Source organism: Oncorhynchus kisutch, linkage group LG2, assembly GCF_002021735.2.
Source record: "Oncorhynchus kisutch isolate 150728-3 linkage group LG2, Okis_V2, whole genome shotgun sequence".
Taxonomy (NCBI): domain Eukaryota; kingdom Metazoa; phylum Chordata; class Actinopteri; order Salmoniformes; family Salmonidae; genus Oncorhynchus; species Oncorhynchus kisutch.
This window is the reverse complement of record NC_034175.2, coordinates 50,163,464-50,184,070: the sequence shown is the minus strand read 5'-3', so window position 1 is coordinate 50,184,070 and position 20,607 is coordinate 50,163,464. Positions and strand designations below refer to the sequence as shown.

General features: G+C 40.1%; 3 protein-coding genes across 3 annotated transcripts; all 3 read right to left on the bottom strand.

Moving 5' to 3' along the window:
• Positions 1 to 1,310: 1,310 nt before the first annotated feature.
• LOC109902797 (gamma-crystallin M2-like) lies at positions 1,311 to 3,268 on the bottom strand. The gene is made up of 3 exons (XM_020499447.2): positions 3,123 to 3,268; positions 2,486 to 2,728; positions 1,311 to 1,657 (listed from the first exon to the last, which is right to left on the bottom strand). Exons 1-3 carry the CDS (start codon positions 3,138 to 3,140, stop codon positions 1,394 to 1,396), a joined length of 525 nt encoding a protein of 174 aa, XP_020355036.1. The 5' UTR covers positions 3,141 to 3,268; the 3' UTR covers positions 1,311 to 1,393.
• Positions 3,269 to 5,782: 2,514 nt separating this feature from the next.
• Positions 5,783 to 6,764, bottom strand: LOC109904433 (gamma-crystallin S-1-like). The gene is made up of 3 exons (XM_020501675.2): positions 6,636 to 6,764; positions 6,266 to 6,508; positions 5,783 to 6,114 (listed from the first exon to the last, which is right to left on the bottom strand). The coding sequence occupies exons 1-3, from the start codon at positions 6,642 to 6,644 to the stop codon at positions 5,833 to 5,835; spliced, it is 534 nt and encodes a 177-aa protein (XP_020357264.1). The 5' UTR covers positions 6,645 to 6,764; the 3' UTR covers positions 5,783 to 5,832.
• Positions 6,765 to 11,028: 4,264 nt separating this feature from the next.
• Positions 11,029 to 12,689, bottom strand: LOC109902790 (gamma-crystallin M2-like). Its single transcript, XM_020499435.2, has 3 exons — positions 12,617 to 12,689; positions 12,084 to 12,326; positions 11,029 to 11,440 (listed from the first exon to the last, which is right to left on the bottom strand). Exons 1-3 carry the CDS (start codon positions 12,623 to 12,625, stop codon positions 11,165 to 11,167), a joined length of 528 nt encoding a protein of 175 aa, XP_020355024.1. The 5' UTR covers positions 12,626 to 12,689; the 3' UTR covers positions 11,029 to 11,164.
• Between the last annotated feature and the right edge of the window lie 7,918 nt (positions 12,690 to 20,607).

Here is a 20,607-nt window from a genome sequence, read left to right as displayed (position 1 = left end):
AGTCTTGATAGTCTCCAATATGTCTTGTTAGTCTTGATAGTCTCCAATACGTCTTGATATTCTCCAATACATCTTGATAGTCTCCAATACGTCTTGATAGTCTCCAATACGTCTTGATAGTCTCCAATACATCTTGAATGTCTCCAATACGTCTTGATTGTCTCCAATATGTCTTGATAGTCTCCAATATGTCTTGATAGTCTCCAATACGTCTTGATAGTCTTGATAGTCTCCAATACGTCTTGATAGTCTCCGATACGTCTTGATAGTCTCCAATAGTCTTGATAGTATGAAATAAGTCTTGATTGTACTATACTGCATTTGCACTATGTACACATATGCACTACACTGTATATACACTTTATATAAAGTATTTGTCACGGCGCTTCCCTTCCTCTGTATATATAGATATATATTCCCTCTGTAAATTGCACTGTATATCCTCACTGTAAATCAACTTTTACTCCAGAGTTTTATGTTTTATGTTTATTGTATTTATATTGTATTACCTGTACGTACACTATGTTGACTTTGTCTGTATTCTGTTTGTACATTGTCTATTGCTGGCAGCACCTATTCACTAAGTCAAATTAGAATGTAAAGTGATTGTGATTTATTCTGATTGTTGGCAATAAGTCTTTATAGTCTACAATGTGTTTTGATAGTCTACGATACATTTTTTGTAGTCTGCAATAAGTCTTGACAGTCTGTAACAAATATTGCTAGTCTGCATTAAATCTTGATGGTCTGCAAAAAGTATTGTTGGACTGCAATAAGTATTGATAGTCTGCTGTACGTCTTTATCGTCTGCAAGGAGTTTACTTTGCAATAAGTCTTGATAGCTGCGGCATCCAAACTTTTCATGGCTGAAGTTAATTGAAGTGACTACTTTTTAACCGTTAAAGTAATTTCAATTAATGAAATATACCCCTTGTTTTAGAAACCACCAGTATAGAGGGGTCTCAGTTTACAGTAAAATATAACACCGGAGTTTGACGATAGTTTGTGATATCACAGGTGTTTTAAGTTAATTTGTCAAGTCAAGCTTACTTTTCCTCTGATGATAGGTCAATCTCCATGTAAAAGAATGCGCTGTTTTCTAAATGATCATTCTTGGGTGTAGTAGTGAAAGCAGTGATCAATCAATCAATCAAATCTATTTATAAAGTCCTTCTTACGTCAGCTGGTGTCACAAAGTGCTGTACAGAAACCCATCCTAAAACCCCAAACAGCAAGCAATGCAGGTGTAGAAGCACCAGTAGGGGTGGGGACATTCAGGTGTCAGTATAAAGAACAGAAAGAGCCATCTCTCATTTGAGCACAACATTTTAATTTTATTAATAAATGTGCAAATAACAGTTATGATTAGAAACAGGCATGTTGTGAGGCAGCTCTAAAGGTTCTGAACGCGGCGAATGGACCCCACGTTGGACCTCCAGGCGTTGAAGTGGCGGTACTCGCCCCTCTCCAGTAGGTGCTGGTGGCCGCAGTAGTTGGGGAGCTCGTAGAACACCCAGGCGCCATCCATCACGTTGCAGGAGTGCACCTCTGGGTGACGCCAGTGCTCGGGGAGGTTAGGGTTGTCTTCGCTAAACTCCATCATCTGACCTGCAAAGTCAGGACGATCGTAGAGGCGGATCCTGAACTTGCCAGAGGTCTGGGGGGAGGGTGGGTGGTAGGGGGGGAACACCCAATAGGATTTGTATTTAGGATATGCATATACACATTATACATATATTGTGTCGTTTCATATTTGCATACCTATGCTCATAACTTTTGAACTGTTTTAAGGCATTGCATATCTGATTACAGATTTGTGCTGTGAAATTGCACTTTAGGATTCATGTAATCAACTAGTCTAACACTCAACTACAGCTTGAAAAAGATACACCTGCATATTAGTATGTTTGTTATATTTTCTTTGCTTATTACGAATACCTGGTCACTGGTTTTGATTGAATAAACTACAGAATATTCACGTCATATGGCTGTACAGTATGATTGATGAGACCATGGGAAGAGTTATTGGGAAAAATGCTGGGTGGAGATATGCAACGTTTGGTCCCACATGACGTGGCCCCTGAGCGGTGGCAGTAATTTAACACAGAAAAATATATGTGGGAAGACATTTGACTCTCCTTCTCCAAATAGCATCCTCCACTGCTCTAGGTTTAATGTTGTGACAGCTTGGCTGCAACATTTTTCTTATCTACTATTTTTGTGTTCTTTTCTGTCTCCTCAGAAGCCTGCCTTTAGCCTGCACAGGACATATGTTGTAACACGCAGGTTTGTGTGTGCCAACCTGTATGTATACCTGTGTGTGATTGAGAGAGAGGTAGAGAGAGAGGTATAGAGAAAGAGAGAGAGATGGGGAGAAATAAAAAGGAGATAATTGTATTCTCGATCAGCATTAACCCAAACTAATATTGCCCGGCATGGCCCCCAATCTTCAAGCCAAACCCTTTGCCTCCTTGATAGGACTCACGTTGCGGATGACGCGGCAGGACCTGATGCTGTCATTGTAGCCCATCCATCGCTGGTAGTCGGGGTACTCTCCGCTGGTCAAAACGTACTGAGTGCCCAGGTAGTTGGGCCTCTCGTACAACACCCAGTTCCCATTCTCCACACGGATGGAGTTGCAGTGGCTAAAGTGGGAACTCAGCTCAGGGAAATCGCTACAGCATTCAAAGTGGCGACCCTGGAAGTTTTTGTCCTCATAGAAGACGATCTGTGGATTAAAAATAGGGGAGGTGGGTCAGTAGCTTTGTGAAACCAGACTGATCTCACGGTAGCCCACATTTTCTTTAACTTTAAGTAAAACTAAATGTGAGTGCAGAGGTCACTTTGCTTGACCAGGCAAGTAGGTGGGAGTATGCAAGGTAAATTAGGTGGTTGTAAATTTCCTGAGACTTTCACAAAGTTCACAATATTCAGAAATCCTGGTTGGAGGATTCCAAATTGGATAATTCTTTCTCTGCTCATTCCCTCCTGATTCCGAGGATCATCCAACCAGGATTTCTGAAAAAACAGGTAACTTTTGGAAAGTTTCTGGACTTTTGCAACCCAATTAGGTGCGAATATAGAGACGGGGCAAAAAGGAAAATGACTGTTAAATGACCTACCTTTCCAATGCGGTCCATGATTGGGGCTTATCTCCGACTTTTTTGATAACTCAATATTTATGCCTCCTTTCACATATAGTGGTATCGCCACTGCCATGGGCCAGATTTATATATGTGGGACATTGAAATGCAATGCCAGGGGAATCATTATCATTTGGATAGCCTCAGCATTTATATCGGCACAATAGCTGATGCAGCAATTGTTTTAAAAGTGTGCCCGTTTTATACAATGTTTACCCAGTGATTGTATACAGGTTGACCTTTTGATCTTACAATGACTGATTCCAGAAACTGATTTATTGATGTAATTAAATTGTTCTCCAGGCTGCTGGTTGTGCGATGGCCTCCATGAAGTTGGTTTCTGGCCAAACTGCTCTGTTCTGTAAGCTTTAACATCTGCAATGGAACTGATAGGTGCATTTCCAACACCCATCATGCCCCACCCTCCATCTAGGCTAGTGTACACAGCACACCACCACATTTACTGTAGATCGAGTTACCCAGAAAGAATAGATGGATTATTGTCTCCGATCAGTATTTATGAAGTCTTGAATGTCCTTACAGTTCAATACACCTCAAGATTCCAACACCAATGCCCCACCCTTCATCTACCACATTTAGAGTTGGAGTTGGCTAACATTGTAGTGCCTCTTAAATATTAGCCCCAATTTTTCAATTTTCACCTAAAATGACATACCCAAATCTAACTGCCTGTAGCTCAGGCCCTGAAGCAAGGATATTCATATTATTGGTACCATTTGAAAGGAAACACTTTGAAGTTTATGGAAATGTGAAAGGAATGTAGTAGAATATAACACAATAGATCTGGTAAAAGATAATACAAAAAAATATATATATTTTGTATTTTTTTGTACCATCATCTTTGAAATGCAAGAGAAAGGCCATCATGTATTATTCCAGCCCAGTGCAATTTAGATTTTGGCCACTAGATGGCATTAGTGTATGTCAAAAGCTTCAGACTGATCCAATGAACCATTGCATTTCTGTTCAAAATTTTGAATCAAGACTGCCCAAATGTGCCTAATTTGTTTATTAATAACTTTTCATGTTCAAAATTGTGCACTCTCCACAAACAATAGCATGGTATTACTTCACTGTAATAGCTACTGTAAATTGGACAGTGCAGTTAGATTAACAAGAATTTAAGCTTTCTGCCAATGTCAGATATGTCTATGTCCTGGGAAATGTTCTTGTTACTTGCAACCTCATGCTAATCGCATTAGCTTACGTTAGCTCAACTGTCCCGTGGAAGGGACACTGACCCCGAAGAAGTTTTATCTCAGATACAGTAGATGGATTGTAATTTCTGATCACTCTTCTTGAAGTCAGTAACACTAAATGCCTTCACACCTGAGAAAAAGGGTCATGGCTCTGACCACGTATAAGCTCAGGTCATGGTTCTGACCACGTATAAGCTCAGCTTTGGGCAAGCATCCAAAGGACAATCACACAATGCAAATTGAGGGTGCTTATATTTGTCCCGTTTCACACAAGTGTGTAACCTGTCCAAGTGTGTGGTGTGAAATGGAAATTTATTTTTTTACATATCCCACTCCCCCTGAGAGTGGGGAGTGGGGTCACAACCAGGGATCCACCATTATTTATCATTTAACACTTTTAAAGGGTTTTCTAGTAAAAGTGTGTTTTATAAAGGTTAATGCAACATCGTGGTATATTGTTTTATGTATCTTCCAATTTTTTAGTTAGCCATTTATGCCCAACTTCATATTTGCTTGGACTTAATAATAATTTCTACCCATGCGTATTGCATATTTCTATCAGGATTTAAAACTCTCTCAAGCAAAGTACTTGGATCCTTAAATGGATGTTGTGGATTCCAAAGGCAACACAACTAGTGTATTTTTACAAAGAGAGCCCTTGGTTGTCAAAGTGGTCAATTATAACAGAAAGAGTGCCACCCTGTGAATTTAGCATGAATTTCTTGTCAGAAGCTACCCACTTGTTTTATAGAACTAAAATCTAAAACCCACAAAGGCAAGGACAATATTTTAGGCAGAGAATAATTATTTATTAGCCTACCTCGTTGTTTGCATGAACTGTTTACTTCTTTAGTGGAAGCTGGGAAGATGTTTAAATGCTGTGCCTGTAGATGTGGTCAAGAGATCCAAGTCAACTAGGCTAAGTAAAAATCAGTATTATGCTGATATACTTGAGTCACTTGTTACAGCTGATAGAAGAGCATGTGACAACAGATTTGCCAGTCATATAGACCATTATAAATATCTTCATAACATATTATGCCATTGTTCATATTGTTAATAACGGCCTGTGACAGATTTGATCATTTCTTATGTAGTAGTTATAAAGGCTTTATGAAGTACAGTACATGAAGTGCTTACAGTAAAGTGTTACCTATTCTTCCAAATCAAGGATATTTCATTCATTGAAATAACTGGTAAACTTATTCTGTGGCTTTATTCTCAGAGCAACATTCTGTGTTTTTACTTTTTGAATTCCTGAAATACACCTTTCATGGTATACAGTAACTGTTATTATACAAATCTATTTATATTTACTAAGATATTGACCACTGTGTTTTATAATTTATGCCTTTTGATATAAAAGTTCCATGTTCTTCTATAACTTCCATGTGACCTCAATCATACTCAGAAACAAGCTCATGTTTATCATCAGAAAACTTTATTCGAATCTCACCATGCGACTACAATCATCTCTCTCCAGTGGCTATGATGCGACGGATGGAGCCCACGGTGGCATGCAGAGCTCCCCACTCGGTGTAGCGATGGTACTCCCCCCTCTCTAGCAGGTACTGGCGGCCGCGGAAGTTGGGGTGCTCGAAGAAGACCCAGGAACCCTCCTGGACCTTGCAGGAGTGGATCTCGCGGCTGTGGAAACGTTCCTGGACAGAGGGCAGGTTCTCAGTCACCTCCAGGGACTGACCATCGAAGTTGGGCCTCTCGAACAGCCTCAGCTTGTAGGGGCCAGTGGTCTGGGAAAAATTTGATCAAACATCGAAGAATGTGTCATTATTGGCTGTTTATGAAGTTCTGAAAGTTGTGGGCCTACCTAAGTTCTGAATAAGGCCATGATCATGTTTCTCTATATAAAAAAATGTTGGTCTCCTAGTTGACATGACTTACTTTTTTGATGACCCGACAGGATCTGATGCAGTCATTGAACCCCATCCAGTGCTGGTAGTCTGCATACTCCCCGGGTCCTATGATGTACTGGTAACCCATGTAGTTGGGGCGCTCATAGAGGACCCACCAGCCGCCCTCCACCCGACAAGAGTTGCATCGAGCAAAAAAGTCATGCAGGTCAGCGGAGTCTCCTTTGCAGTCGTAGGACCGCCCCTGGAAGTTCCTGTCCTCATAAAACACAATCTGTTGGAAGAGAAGAGACAGCGTGTGACATTTCTGAATTCCATATAGTTAAAAAAAATTACAGAACTATGAAACTCTGGAACAGGTGCTCATTCATTATATGAATCTCCACCGGAACACAACTCACCTTCTCCATCTCTTCAGAGTTCAGAATACCAGGCACAGTAAATGACACTAAAGCTCAGGGCCTGCAAGTATACTCTTTATAGATGGCAGAGACAATAACACCAAGCACATGGTTAGCACAAAGTGAATCAGATATTTCAATCAGCTATTCAAATATTTATCTAGGCTCAACGCATTGTTCTAAAGCACTGAATCACTGATCCACACACAATAGCAGGTAGAAAGTGCCACATTTCAGTCAGTTCATGTGGGATCCAAAACAATCCAGGGCCGCCAAGGGCAGCTTGAGATAAACATTAAACAAATAAATCGAATGGGAAATCGAATGAGTCTCACTGTATGTTTTAACCCATGAAAATCCATGTCATGATACATTTAGGCCATGACTTCACAAGCTCTTAACAGGCTGTCCGTATCGAATGGACAAACAACTAAATGTTACAACTGTACTACTCTGTTTCAGTATCCCTTATTCTAGATAATCCCTTATCTTCACATCAAAATGAAAATACAATACTGAAACTATTGTATTATGTCATTCTAATATGTTGTTAAAATCATTTTTTTTAAGTCCAGCAGTGATACATTAATATCACTTTGTAATGAATGAAATAACTTTGTAATGAATGAAATACATGATTCTGTCTTTATGGGAATACAAATGCCCTTTTGTCTATGTATTCATTATGATATGTGCAACCTTTCCTTATAGAGGAAGGGGGGAAGTAGTTGCTGGGCCGCTCTTACAGAACCCAGAAGTAAATGTCTTAAACGCAAAGTCTTAAAAAGGCCAAATATGATTCAATATACAGTTCATACAGTTCATGCAAATGCAGTCCTGTATTATCACCACTTTCAATGCCAACTGCTAGCTTTCATGCCGTTGTTGATGAAACCCTCAATTCTTTTGTGCAGAGGTCCTCCATATATGTAGCTCAGTTTCAAACAGCCCACTAGCACAACTCCAAGACAGATTTCTAACAACTTTTGTAAGTCAATATAGTTTTATGGTCCTGATTGTAGCTATCTCAAATGAATAGGACACATTTTTGTTAGAATTGTTTTTGCTCTGATTCACAAAATGTATACAGACAGATCCAGGAATAAACAGTTCAATTACAATCCAGGATCGATATACTATAGTGCCTTCAGAAAGTGTTCACACCCCTTGACCTTTAACACATTTTGTTGTTTTACAAAATGTATTAAATTGAGATTGTTTGTGGCCTACACACAATACACCATAATGTAATTCTCGATATATTTTTTTTTACAAATGAAGGGAGGTTTTCCAATGCCTCGCAAAGGTCACCTATTGGTAGAAGGGTAAAAAAAAGACATTGAATATCCCTTTGAGCATGGTGAGGTTAGTAATTACACTTTGGATGGTGTATCTATACACCCAGTCACTACAAAAATAGAGGCATCCTTCTTAACATTCCTTCTTAAGAGGAAGGAAACCACACAGGGATTTAACCAAGAGGCCAATGGTGACTTTAAAACAGTTACAGAGTTTAATGGCTGTGAAAGGAGAAAACTGAGGATGGCTCAACAACATTGTAGTTACTCCACAATACTAACATAATTGACAGAGTGAAAAGAAGAAAGCCTGTACATGCATCCTGTTTGCAATAAGGCACAAAGTAAAACTGCAAAAAAAATGTGTCAAAGAAATTCACTTTATCTCCTGAAAACAAAGTGTTATATTTGGGGTGTATCCAACACATCACTGAGTACCATTCTTCATATTTTCAAGCATGGTGGTGGCTGCATCATGTTATGGGTGTGCTTGTCATCGGCAAGGACTAGGGAGTTTTTTGTTGTTGATAAAAATAAACGGAATAGAGCTAAGCACAGGCAACATCCTAGAGGAAAATCTGGTTCAGTCTGCTTTCCAACAGACATTGAGTTTGAGTTTGAGTTTATTTTTACTTTTACAGGGACAGTGCACATTAATCAACATTTCAGTAAAAGTGCCGGTTTTAGCCAGCCGGCTAATTTTCAACCGCAGTCCCTGGGCAGGTTATTAAAAACAATTACAATATAGACAATAGCAACATAGAACAAGCAAGACATAGCAACATAGGACAAGCAAGACATAGCATACAGACAGAGCAACATAAAACAAAAAGCAGCAAGACAAAATTCATAAAAGCAACAAAGTGTTTCCACACCTCACAAGCTACAGACAACAGACAACATGGAGAGCGGCAACACACAGCTAGGGACCATGTTCACAAATCTGATTGACCTTTAGCCATGTCTTCAAGCATTTTGTGAAAGTGTGATATGTGGTGCAGTTATGTGTGTCTGATGGCAGTGTATTCCAGACATGGGAAGCTCTCACAGAGAATGCAGATTTACTAAAGGTGCTTTTCCTTAGGGGAACTATACAGTCACCTCTCATGGCAGACCTTGTGGATCTGCTGCCATATGTCTGGGTTTTCTGTTTAACAAAAATATTGAGTGGAGGGGGAGCCAGGCCATTGAGGATCTTGAATACAAGACATGCGTCGGTGTATTGCACAAGATTTTCCCAACTCAAGAGCTCATGCTTTCTAAGGATGTGACAATGATGATGGCTATTGGGCTTCCTATCAAGCACCTTGAGAGCCTGTTTGTAGACAAGCTTGTTGTACAGCAAGCTTGGGCCCAACTAGTCAAGCAGTATGTTAAGTGGGGGAGTATCATAGATTTGAAGTACAGTTTTGCTACCTCTGTAGTCAAACAATTTCGTATAAATCAGAAATTAGCTAGGTTGAATTTGGTTATTTGAATTACCTTTTTTCCCATTGGGAAACAGTAGGACAAGAACTTAAAACACAATGCCAAATAGACACTGAAGTTGGTTACCACGACAACATTGAATGTTCCTAATGGTCTAGTTACAGTTTTGACTTAAAACGGATTGAAATATATGGCAAGTCTTGAAAATGTCTGTCTAGGAATGATTAACAACCAACTTGACAGAGTTTGAATAATTTAAAAATAATAATATGCAAATATTGTACAATCCAAGTGTGCAAAGCTCTTAGAGACTTACCCAGAAAGAATCACAGCTGTAACTGCCGCCAAATGTGATTTTAACATGTATCGGCTCAGGGGGTTGAATGCAGGATAAACATAATTCAATTACGATCCAGGATCAACACAGCTAAATGACGATGCAGGTGTAACATCAAAGTGAACATGTTTCACAGTCAGAACATTTGAATATTATCCTGGATAAAGTTGTTGTAGTACATCACATGTAATATGCAAACTGTCACAGTGACAAGGGCTTATGTTGACATGGGCCGTTGTACTGAATATCCCTTGTTCCTAAACTTAAATATTAGCTGGGTAGTGCATGCATTGCTCAAAGAAATACCTTTTTAATCCTACTCTTGATGAGTTGTGTTGTGTGCTGAGATGTCATGGTATGCTAGCATTTTATTTCGAAGTCTTTGAGTGGTAAAGTAATGCAAAATTGCATACAATCTGATTCACTGTAATGCATCTTGAATTTAAACATGTAAGTGTCGATCGTCCAACTTTTAACTCAGAATTGTATTTGTCTGCTGTGCGTGCTATTACTGGCTTCGGGTGTTCTCTCCACTTCGAGGTTGGTTACCTTGTTAAAATGGGTTACACCTGAGCTGGCCCAGAGAGTGATCGCGTTAGTGAGGATGTGTTTCACCAGTGCTGCCCCAGCTGGTATTTAAGACCTGCTAGCCCAGTACATCTGCTGGAAAAGGAGATGTTGGGAGAGTTACGCCTCACATTAGCGCTTCCACTTTAGGTAGCCAAACAAAGCCGTAATCTTAATCCCCTCGTAGGTTTGGTCTACATTTTTTGTAACTCCCTATCCTAAGATTTTGTCCGTTTTTTATTTTATTTGGTCTTTTATGAGGAATTTATGAGGAATTCAAGTGGGCATCCACAGGGGTTGTCTTTTAGGTCCCTTTCTAGTTGCTTTGCCAACATTCAGTGGACACCCTCATTGGTTTCTTTCAGAACCCGTCTGAAACACTATCTGTTTTGATTTGGTTGTCAAAGTGACTACTTTGTTAGTTCCCTTTTCTGTTGAGCGATGACATCTAGGGTTGTCTTTACGGAATGTAACACTGCCCCTTAGACTGTACATGTTTAACTGGCTTTTTATTGTGTGACACTGTACCGTGTTACAAACTGTTTGTGTGTTCATTTGTATGGGTTTCTTCTATAGGACTGTGTAAAGACTTTGTTCCAAGGAAGGCAATACAGGATTGGATTGTATTCTGTTCCATTCTATTTTAGTGTTGTTGATATGGTTGCAAAGATGACTAAAGAAACAGTGTGAGTAGATCTACTGGTGTTGACATACAGTACTTGTGCCCGGTGATTCCCATGTCAAATTAATGAAGACAATGGGCTATGTGGGAATCAGACAGAGTTTTATTTGTTAGACTGCAACACTCTCACACAGAGGTGGGTGTCATAAGGCACTGCAGAGAGGTTTCTGGGAAAGGGGTCATCGTAGGGCTCTAGAACTCTAGAGGTTGTAAGGTTCTAGAACTCTGTGATCCTGCGGAAGGAGCCCACGACAGGGGAGGTGGCGCCCCAGTCCGTGAAGTTATGGTACTCTTTGCGCTCCAGGAAGTACTGGCGCCCCCTGTAGTTGGGCAGCTCGTAGAATGCCCAGGCACCGTCCATCACCACAGCAGAGTGGAACTCATGGAACTTGAATGCTTCGTGGACCAATGGGCAGTCCTCACTCCACTCTGCCATATGGCCAGCAAAATCTGGCCTGTCATAGCATCTGATCTTGTAGGAATTTCCATAGACCTGCAAAATAAATACAACCAAAAATATATAAATGCCAGTATCCTTAATTAATCATATTAAAGTAATCATGTTAATTATTTGAATTGTCATTTATCTAGTATGCAAAAAATGATATTAGAAATGTGGGATGCCTCTTTAAATTGGTTTATTGGCTGTTGTCCTGGTTTCCTTCAACAACTGATGTAGATGGGCCTGGACATGAGGCAAACTGCTGCCAAAACATGAGCCTTTTATCTATCCTTATTGTCTGTTGGCTTTTGACTGATCATTGCCTGGTTGGTGCACCCTGGGGCATTCCATTCAAGCTGGGCATTGCCCTGCATCCAAATCTGGTCAGACACATTTTAACATCCTAATTGCCAAAACCCAAATATACAAGCATAAAATAAATAAAAACAAGTTAGTGATGTCTGTCTGATGTAAAATGGGTACATTTAAGAACGAGAAAACATCTGTCAAAAAGCAAAATAAATGCTAGAAGTAATGCAAATCAATAAACTGTTTTCTGGGGACTTTGAGCAATGATTATGAACTTCTTGCCTCAAGTTGTCAGTATCTATCTACTGACACAAATAAACGTCAGACTCGTCAGTCCCATCTTCAAACTAGGCTTACAGTTTGTACTTTTGGTAGGTAGGCTTACGTTTTTGATAGATCGACAGGATCTGATGCTGTCGTTGAAGCCCATCCACTGCTGGTGGTCAGGGTACTCCCCAGGGGTCAGGATGTACTGGTAGCCTGCATAGCTGGGGCGCTCGTACAGAACCCAGCAGCCGCTCTCCACCCTGATAGAGTTACAGCGGCTGAAGAAGGAGTGCAGGTCTGGGCTGTCACTGCTGCACTCATAACTACCACCTTGGAAATTCTTATCCTCAAAGAATACAATCTGGAAGAGAGATAGAGACAGAAAAGCCTGGTAAGATACAAGCCATACCTTTTATACGGTACTTCTACCAATATGTGGCTGTAATGATTGCTCCTCTGCCAAGCTGCAATACCTACAATGCTGCTTGAAGTTACAGAAGTGACAAAAAATCTAATCAAAGTCAGTAGTCAAATCAAGGCAGATTAACATAACTAAAAGTATAAGCACTTTTTCTGTCGAGCAAAGTTTCTCATACACGTTTTACATATATTCTATGATATTATCTATATCATCTAAAGACTCCATCTTACCTTCCCCATGTTTTATTGTTATTGCTCACCTCCCACTCACCAGCTGTACTGCTGAGGTTTATATCGAAATGCAGAATGTGCCGACAAAGGAAAGCCTTTGTTAAGCAAATTAGCCTGATTTGCATATCAGCAAAATGGTTTGTTCAAGTTTAATTTCCCTTTGTACCAATGCAATGGCTCCGTATGAAAGAATTGCCAGAACTGTGATGTGAAAGTTCTAAAGGCCAACTCTCCCAGCCTATCCCCTAAATGCATTATATGGATTGCTTTCAAGCAGTCTGCTATCATGCAATCTTTATTGGTTTCTTTTGGCATCTAGTATTGTTCTAGTATTGTTTTTGTGATTTTATTTTGTCTTTAGCATCATGTTCAGGAACTGTCTCGTTTTGCAACTGTGTTGTCTCATCATGCAAGTCTGAAGTTGTAGAAGCTATAATGACTGAACTTTCATCCCAATAGTCAATATCGAGTCAGAACTTAGTAGACGCTGATGGGATCCTCTTGTGGCTTTTGATGTGCTCTTAATTTTACTGTGGAGACAGAGGAAAGAGCATGGCAATGCATTGTAAAGAAATATTTTCTCATTTTGAAAGTGTGACCACCATGAATTACTTTCTTCAATCCTTCAATTTATGTCTCATTCAGATCGGGAAACAGTATTGAGATATTTCAAGAATGACAAAGTGTGTACGGAACTCCTCTGTGGGCTATGTGCAGTCAGAGTAGGGAGTTCTTGGATGACTATAGGGTCTTTGTGACTCTATAACAAACCAATCTGAAACCACAGATTAGAGATATTAACCCTCAATCTCAAACTGTATTATGCCATCGGTTGATTTTGTTGTAATTTTGGTATTTGTTAACAAGAGAAAAAAAGATAGAAAAGAAGAAACCCGCACGCTGCTCTTGCTAATATCACTGCTCTTTAATACACTTGACTTATCGGCCTAAAGGCCTTCTTCAGAGCTTTTAGTATTTGTTAACAAACAATGTATAGCCTCAAAATGTTTAAAGCTTTCCTGGTAATCTCATGGACCATGTTTTCTTGAATCCATATCTCTGTCCATGAATTTGAGTGGTTATTTTATCTCCTTTACATGATTAAAAATATTTTAAACAACACCAGTGCAAAAGTGATTACAACAAATATTGTTGGCCAGTGACAGAAGCAGTAACGTTAACTCTGTGTGGTATGGCACTATATAGACACTTTTGAGTGTTACATTTAACACTTTGTGTTGACTTAATACTTGTGATTTTGCTATGTGTGTCCCCTGTAAGCCAGTGTTACTTCAGGGAGTTTAGTGAAGTCTTTATGTCTCAGGCAAAAATCCATGACTGTACTTTCTTGAAGCACCTCCGATCCACTTCAACCTCCTTCACAAAGAGACCCATCTGGGATCAAACCTGGGTCTGCTGACCATCACAGGAGTGTATAAACTTGCTGAGCTAAAGCCTACATCCTTCAATACATTAATTTACAAAAACAATTTTGTAAAGGCTGAGCCCCTTAATGTCGAACTACTGTTATTGGTACTTTGAAGCATGCCCTTGATTGAAGCCACAATCCTGAGTTTGTTTCAGCCCAATGGCAATTCCACCACTTGGCTTTGTATGGGGGATGGGGCTGGGGAAACGTAACAACAGAGCTATGGATGCAAGGATTGACTGTCCATGAGATTGAAATGATAGCTTTGAACATTTTGAAACTATACTTTGTTTGTTTACAAAGACACACATGACAACACAATCATATACAATGGAGTTAATCAGAGATTATGAGATTATGATTAACAGAGATTAACAGAGATTATGACAGTTGCATTATGACAGTTCACACAAATTAGGGTTACTTATTGTGGGAAATGGGACTGACAAATGTATTTTATAGACAAGTCTCTCTCTTGAAAAAGAGAGCAATAAATTCAGTGTGATATTGACGGTTCAATGTTTAAACTCGCTTTCCCGAAATTAGCCGATTATTAACATAATATTTCATTAATACCATAATTTTGTGCATCTGTACAGCCTCCTAAACATGCAAGTAACTGTCCAGTTTCCAGATTTAAATGAAATATGACCTACAGCATAGTTTTCCTTCCAATATTTCTAAAACTAAGTATGTTAAAATGCAGCTTTTCCATGTTGGAATGTTGTGGGCGTTCCCCAACAACAGAATGGTGTAGGAGTATATTAGTCCTAAATAATATTCATGCAAGTAGACCGCTGATTGGCCAGCTCATCCTCCTCTAGACCACTAATTGGCCAGCTCATCCACCTCAGGAGTATGATATCATACACTATGAGGAAATAGCAAGCATTTTTTAAATGGTTAGTTTGAAATACAAGTTTGAGGTGGGATTTTATTTTTTCTCCAATGCTTTTGCCACAAATACGAGTCATTATTCAACATTATTTGGGTATGAGTTAACAGAATATACATTTTTAAAAGTGACATTTTCACTGGACAGTTACTTTAAGAAATCAACTCTGTTCTTTACATTCCTGCTTCCTCCTTGTGTCTTCAGCGCCTTGGGCACTCCCTCATTGTGAGTCGTGATAGCCAAAAAGAAAGACAGTGATTGCAGACCTGCTTATTCATCAGGTTCCATAAAATGTGAATAACAAAACCCCATTACGGTGCGTATAAAGTATAAATCCCACTGGCAGCCACAGGTCATTGGACAGAATCCCACAAAGAACATCAAACAAGGTGTACACATATCAGCCAGCTCTGGGTTAGCCTGACAGTCCTCTAACACAGCCCAATCTTGGATTCAGCTAATGGAAAAGTACAGGAGATAGCTTGAAATGGAATAAAGATAGGTAAGGATGGATATTTAGATCATCATAGTTTATTGGATATTATAAACCGGGTGGTTTGAGACATGAAGGACGATTGTCTGAAAGCCGTAGTGTATCAGACCGTAGTGTATCAGACGTGACAAAAATGATTTTTTTACTCATCTATTTACTTTGGTAGACCTCAGGGTTTGTGGTATATGGCCAATTTACCATGGATAAGGGCTGTATCCATGTGTCACATCCCGTAGCCATATACCACACCTCCTAGGGCCTTATTGCTTAATAGTAGGGTGACTATCCTCGTGTATTACTAACAGAACTTCACAGAACTTCAGCAAACGACTTGAGACAGGGAATTGAACATTTGATGTGTGGTCTCTTGCAGATAATCCTCTACGAGGACATTAACTTCCAGGGCAGAAATTTCAAACGGAAATTTGCATCTTGTAGCTCTAACTCCAAAAAGTGTTGGGACACTTGGAGAAAAAGAGCACCTCCTCACCGCTGCCCACTGCAATGAGGCTAGGAAACACTGTCACCACCGATAAATCCACGATAATCGAGAATTTCAATAAGCATTTCTCTACGGCTGGCCATGATTTCCTCCTGGCTACGCCAATCCCGGCCAACAGATCCGCACCCCCCGCAGCTACTTGCCCAAGCCTCCCCAGCTTCTCCTTCACCCAAATCCAGACAGCAGATGTTCTGAAAGGGACCCGTACAAATCAGCTGGGCTCGACAATCTGGACAATCTCTTTCTAAAAATTATCCGCTGCCATTTTTGCAACTCCTATTACCAGTCTGTTCAACCTCTCTTTCGTATCGTCCGAGATCCCCAAAGATTGGAAAGCTGCTGCGGTCATCCCCCTCTTCAAAGGAGGTGACACTCTAGACCCAAAATGTTGCAGACCTATATCCATCCTGCCCTGCCTTTCTAAAATCTTCGAAAGCCAAGGTAACAAACAGATCACTGACCATTTCGAATCCCACCGTACCTTCTCCGCTGTGCAATTCGGCTTCCGAGCTGGTCACGGGTGCACCTCAGCCATGCTCAAGATCCTAAACAATATCATAACCGCCATCGATAAAAGACAGTACTAGGCAGCCGTCTTCATCAACCTGGCCAAGGCTTTCGACCGTATTCTTATCGGCAGACTCAACAGCCTTGGTTTCTCAAATGACTGCCTCGCCTGGTTCACCAACTACTTCTCAGATAGAGTTCAGTGTGTCAAATCGGAGGTCCTGTTGTCCGGACCTCTGGCAGTCTCCATGGGGGTACCACAGGGTTCAATTCTCAGGCCGGTTCTTTTCTCTGTATATATCAACGATGTCGCTCTTGCTGCGTGTGATTCCCTGATCCACCTCTTCGCAGACAACACCATTCTCTATACATCTGGCCCTTCTTTGGACACTGTTAACGAACCTCTAAACAAGCTTCAATGCCATACAACACTCCTTCCATGGCCTCCAACTGCTCTTAAGGTCGACTGATCATGACTTTTCAACGCCTATACCGATTATTGGAGGACCAAAAAATGCTGATACCGATTAATCAACCAATTTTTTTACTTTATTTTTTATTTTTATTTATAATAATGACAATTACAATAATACTGAATGAACACTTTTATTTTAACTTAATATAATTCATCAATCAAATCCATTTAGCCTCAAATAAATAATGAAACATGTTCAATTTGGTTAAAATAATGCATAAACAGTGTTGGAGAAGAAAGTAAAAGTGCAATATGTGCCATGTAAAAAACGAACGTTTAAGTTCCTTGCTAAGAACCTGAGAACATATGAAAGCTGGTGATTCCTTTTAACATGAGTCTTCAATATTCCCAGTTAAGAAGATTTAGGTTGAGGTTATTATAAGAATTATAGGACTATTTCTCTCTATACCATTTGTATTTCATATACCTCTGACTATTGGATGTTCCAGGCGCTTTATTATTGCCAAAGTAACAGTATAGCTTCGGTCCCTCTCCTCGCCCCTACCTGGGCTCGATCCTGGAACACATCGACAACAGCCATCCTCGAAGCATCGTTACCCATAAAAGCCGCGGCCCTTGCAGAGCAAGGAGAACAACTACTCCAAGTCTCAGAGCGAGTGACGTTTGAAAAGCTATTAGCGCGCACCCCGCTAGCTAGCTAGCCATTTCACATCGGTTACACCAGCCTAATCTCGGGAGTTGATAGACTTGAAGTCATAAACATTGCTTGAAGCATTCCGAAGAGCTGCTGGCAAACGCACGAAAGTGCTGTTTGAATGAATGCTTACAGTCTCCTGCTGCCTGCTGCTACCTACCACCGCTCAGTCAGACTGCTCTATCAAATATAAAATCATAGACTTAATTATAACATAATAACACACAGAAATACGAGCCTTAGGTCATTAATATGGTCAAATCCGGAAACTATCATTTAAAAAATAAAACGTTTATTCTTTCAGTGAAATACAGAACCGTTCCGTATTTCATCTAACAGGTGGCATCCATAAATCTAAATATTCCTGTTACATTGCACAACCTTCAATGTTATGTCATAATTACGTACAATTCTGGCAAATTAGTTCGCAACGAGCCAGGAGGCCCAAACTGTTGCATATACCCTGACTCTGATTGCAATGAACGCAAGAGAAGTGGCACAATTTCCCTAGTTTAATATTGCCTGCTAACATTAATTTCTTTTAACTAAATACGCAGGTTTAAAAATATATACTTCTGTGTATTGATTTTAAGAAAGGCATTGATGTTTATGGTTAGGTACATTCGTGCAACGATTGTGCTTTTTTCGCAAATGCGCTTTGTTAAATCATCCCCCATTTGGCAAAGTTGGCTGTCTTCGCTAGGAAGAAATAGTCTTCATATTTCGCAAATAACCAGGCTGCCCAAACTGCTGCATATACCCTGACTCTGTTGCACAGAACGCAAGATTAGTGACCCAATTTTCCTAGTTTAAAGAAATTCATGTTAGGAGGCAATATTAACTAAATATGCAGGTTTAAAAATATATACTTGTGTATATATATAGGCATTGATGTTTATGGGTAGGTACACATTGGTGCAACGACAGTGCTTTTTTCGCGAATACATAGGCTATGAATCAATGATAAATTAACAGGCATCGCATCAATTATATGCAACGCAGGACAAGCTAGAAAAAATAGTAATATCATCAACCATGTCTAGTTAACTAGTGATTATGTTAAGATTGACTGTTTTTTATAAGATACTTTTAATGCTAGCTAGCACCTTACTTTGGCTCCTTGCTGCACTTGCATAACATGTAGTCAGCCTGCCACGCAGTCTCCTCGTGGAGTGCATTGTAATCGGCCATGATTGGTGTCCAAAAATGCCAATTACCGACTGTTATGAAAACTTGAAATCAGCCCTATAATCGGCCATTCCGATTAATCGGTCGACCCTAATGTGGACAACTACAAATACCTAGGTGTCTGGCTAGACTTTAAACTCTCCTTCCGGACTCATATAAAATTTTCAATCCAAAATTAAATCTTCTTCTCAACTAGCCTACCTGGTTAAATAAAGGTGAAAACATCAAACTATAAAATAACACATGGAATTATGTAGTAACCAAAAAAGTTTTAAACAAATCAAAATATATTTCAGATTTTAGAATATTTAAAGTAGCCACCCTTGATCTTGATGACAGCTTTGCACATTGCTTTTCCAACAGTATTGAAGGAGTTCCCACATATGCTGAGCACTTGTTGGCTTCTTTTCCTTCACTCTGCGGTCCAACTCATCCCAAATCATCTCAGTTGGGTCTAGGTCGGGGGATTGTGGAGGCCAGGTCATCTGATGCAGCACTCCATTGTAGTGGTTTCTTTGCAGCAATTTGACCATGAAGGGCTGATTCACACAGTCTCCTCTCAACAGTTGATCTTGAGATGTGTCTGTTACTTGAACTCTGTGAAGCATTTACTTGGGCTGCAATTTCGAGGGCTCGTAACTCTAATGAACTTATCCTCTGCAGCAGAGATAACTAAGGGTCTTCCTTTCCTGTGGAGATCCACATGAGAGCCAGTTTCATCATAGCGCTTGATGGTTTTTGCAACTGCATTTGAAGAAACTTTTAAAGATCTTGACATTTTTCTGGTTGTCTTAAAGTTATGATGGGCTGTCGTTTCTTGATGCTTATTTGAGCTGTCCTTGCCATAATACGGACTTGGTCTTTTACCAAATAGGGCTATCTTCTGTATACCACCCCTACCTTGTCACAACACAAGTTATTGGCTCAAACACATTAGGAAGGAAAGAAATTTCACAAATTCACTTTTAACAAGGCACACCTGTTAATTGAAATGCATTCCAGGTGACTGCCTCATGAAGCTGGTTTAGAGAATGCCAATAGTGTGCAAAGCTGTCATCAAGACAAAATAAAATAAAGAAAAACTCTTGAATGAGTAGGTGTCCAAACTTTTGACTGGTACTTTCGAAGCCTTGTGGACCTAAACTTGCTAGTCCGGTACCACTTGCCATGCGGTAGCAGAGAGAACTGTCTTTGTCTAGGGTGGCTGGAGTGTTTAACAATTTTAAGGGAGTCTTTGACAATTTTTAGGGCCTGCCTCTGACACTGCCTGGTATAGAGGTCCTGAATGGTAGGAAGCTTGGCCCTGGGGGAGTAGGTTTTGTCGTGCCCTCTTCACGACTGTCTTGGTGTGCTTGGACCATGTTAGTTTGTTGGTGATGTGGATACCAAGGAACTTGAAGCTCTCAACATGCTCCACTACAGCCCTGTCGATGAGAATGGGGGCTTGCTCGGTCCTCCTTTTCCTGTAGTCCATGATCATCTCCTTTGTCTTGATCACGTTGAGGGAGAGGTTGTTGTCCTTGCACCACACGGTCAGATCTCTGACCTCCTCCCTATAGTCTCATCGTTGTCGGTGATCAGAGGTAGCACTGTTGTGTCATCAGCAAACTTAATGATGGTGTTGGAGTTGTGGGGGGCCTGTGCAGTCATGAGTGAACAAGGAGTACAGGATGGGACTGAGCATGCAACTCTGAGGGGCCTGTTGTGGCAGAATCAGAAACCTTTAGGTAACATTTATAAATAAGATGTTTTATAAATTTTCATATGTAAACATATCTTCTAAACCATGTGAAGGGATGATTGAGTGGGAACCAATTATATGTTGGCTCCACAATATCTGTGTGCCA

Coding starts and splice junctions, on each gene's coding strand:
- LOC109902797 (XM_020499447.2), bottom strand. Junction 1,658..2,485: donor CCTGCCGCGTCATCCGCAAC/GTGAGTCCTATC, acceptor CCCTCCCCCCAG/ACCTCTGGCAAGTTCAGGAT.
- LOC109904433 (XM_020501675.2), bottom strand. Junction 6,115..6,265: donor CCTGTCGGGTCATCAAAAAA/GTAAGTCATGTC, acceptor AATTTTTCCCAG/ACCACTGGCCCCTACAAGCT.
- LOC109902790 (XM_020499435.2), bottom strand. Junction 11,441..12,083: donor CCTGTCGATCTATCAAAAAC/GTAAGCCTACCT, acceptor TTTATTTTGCAG/GTCTATGGAAATTCCTACAA.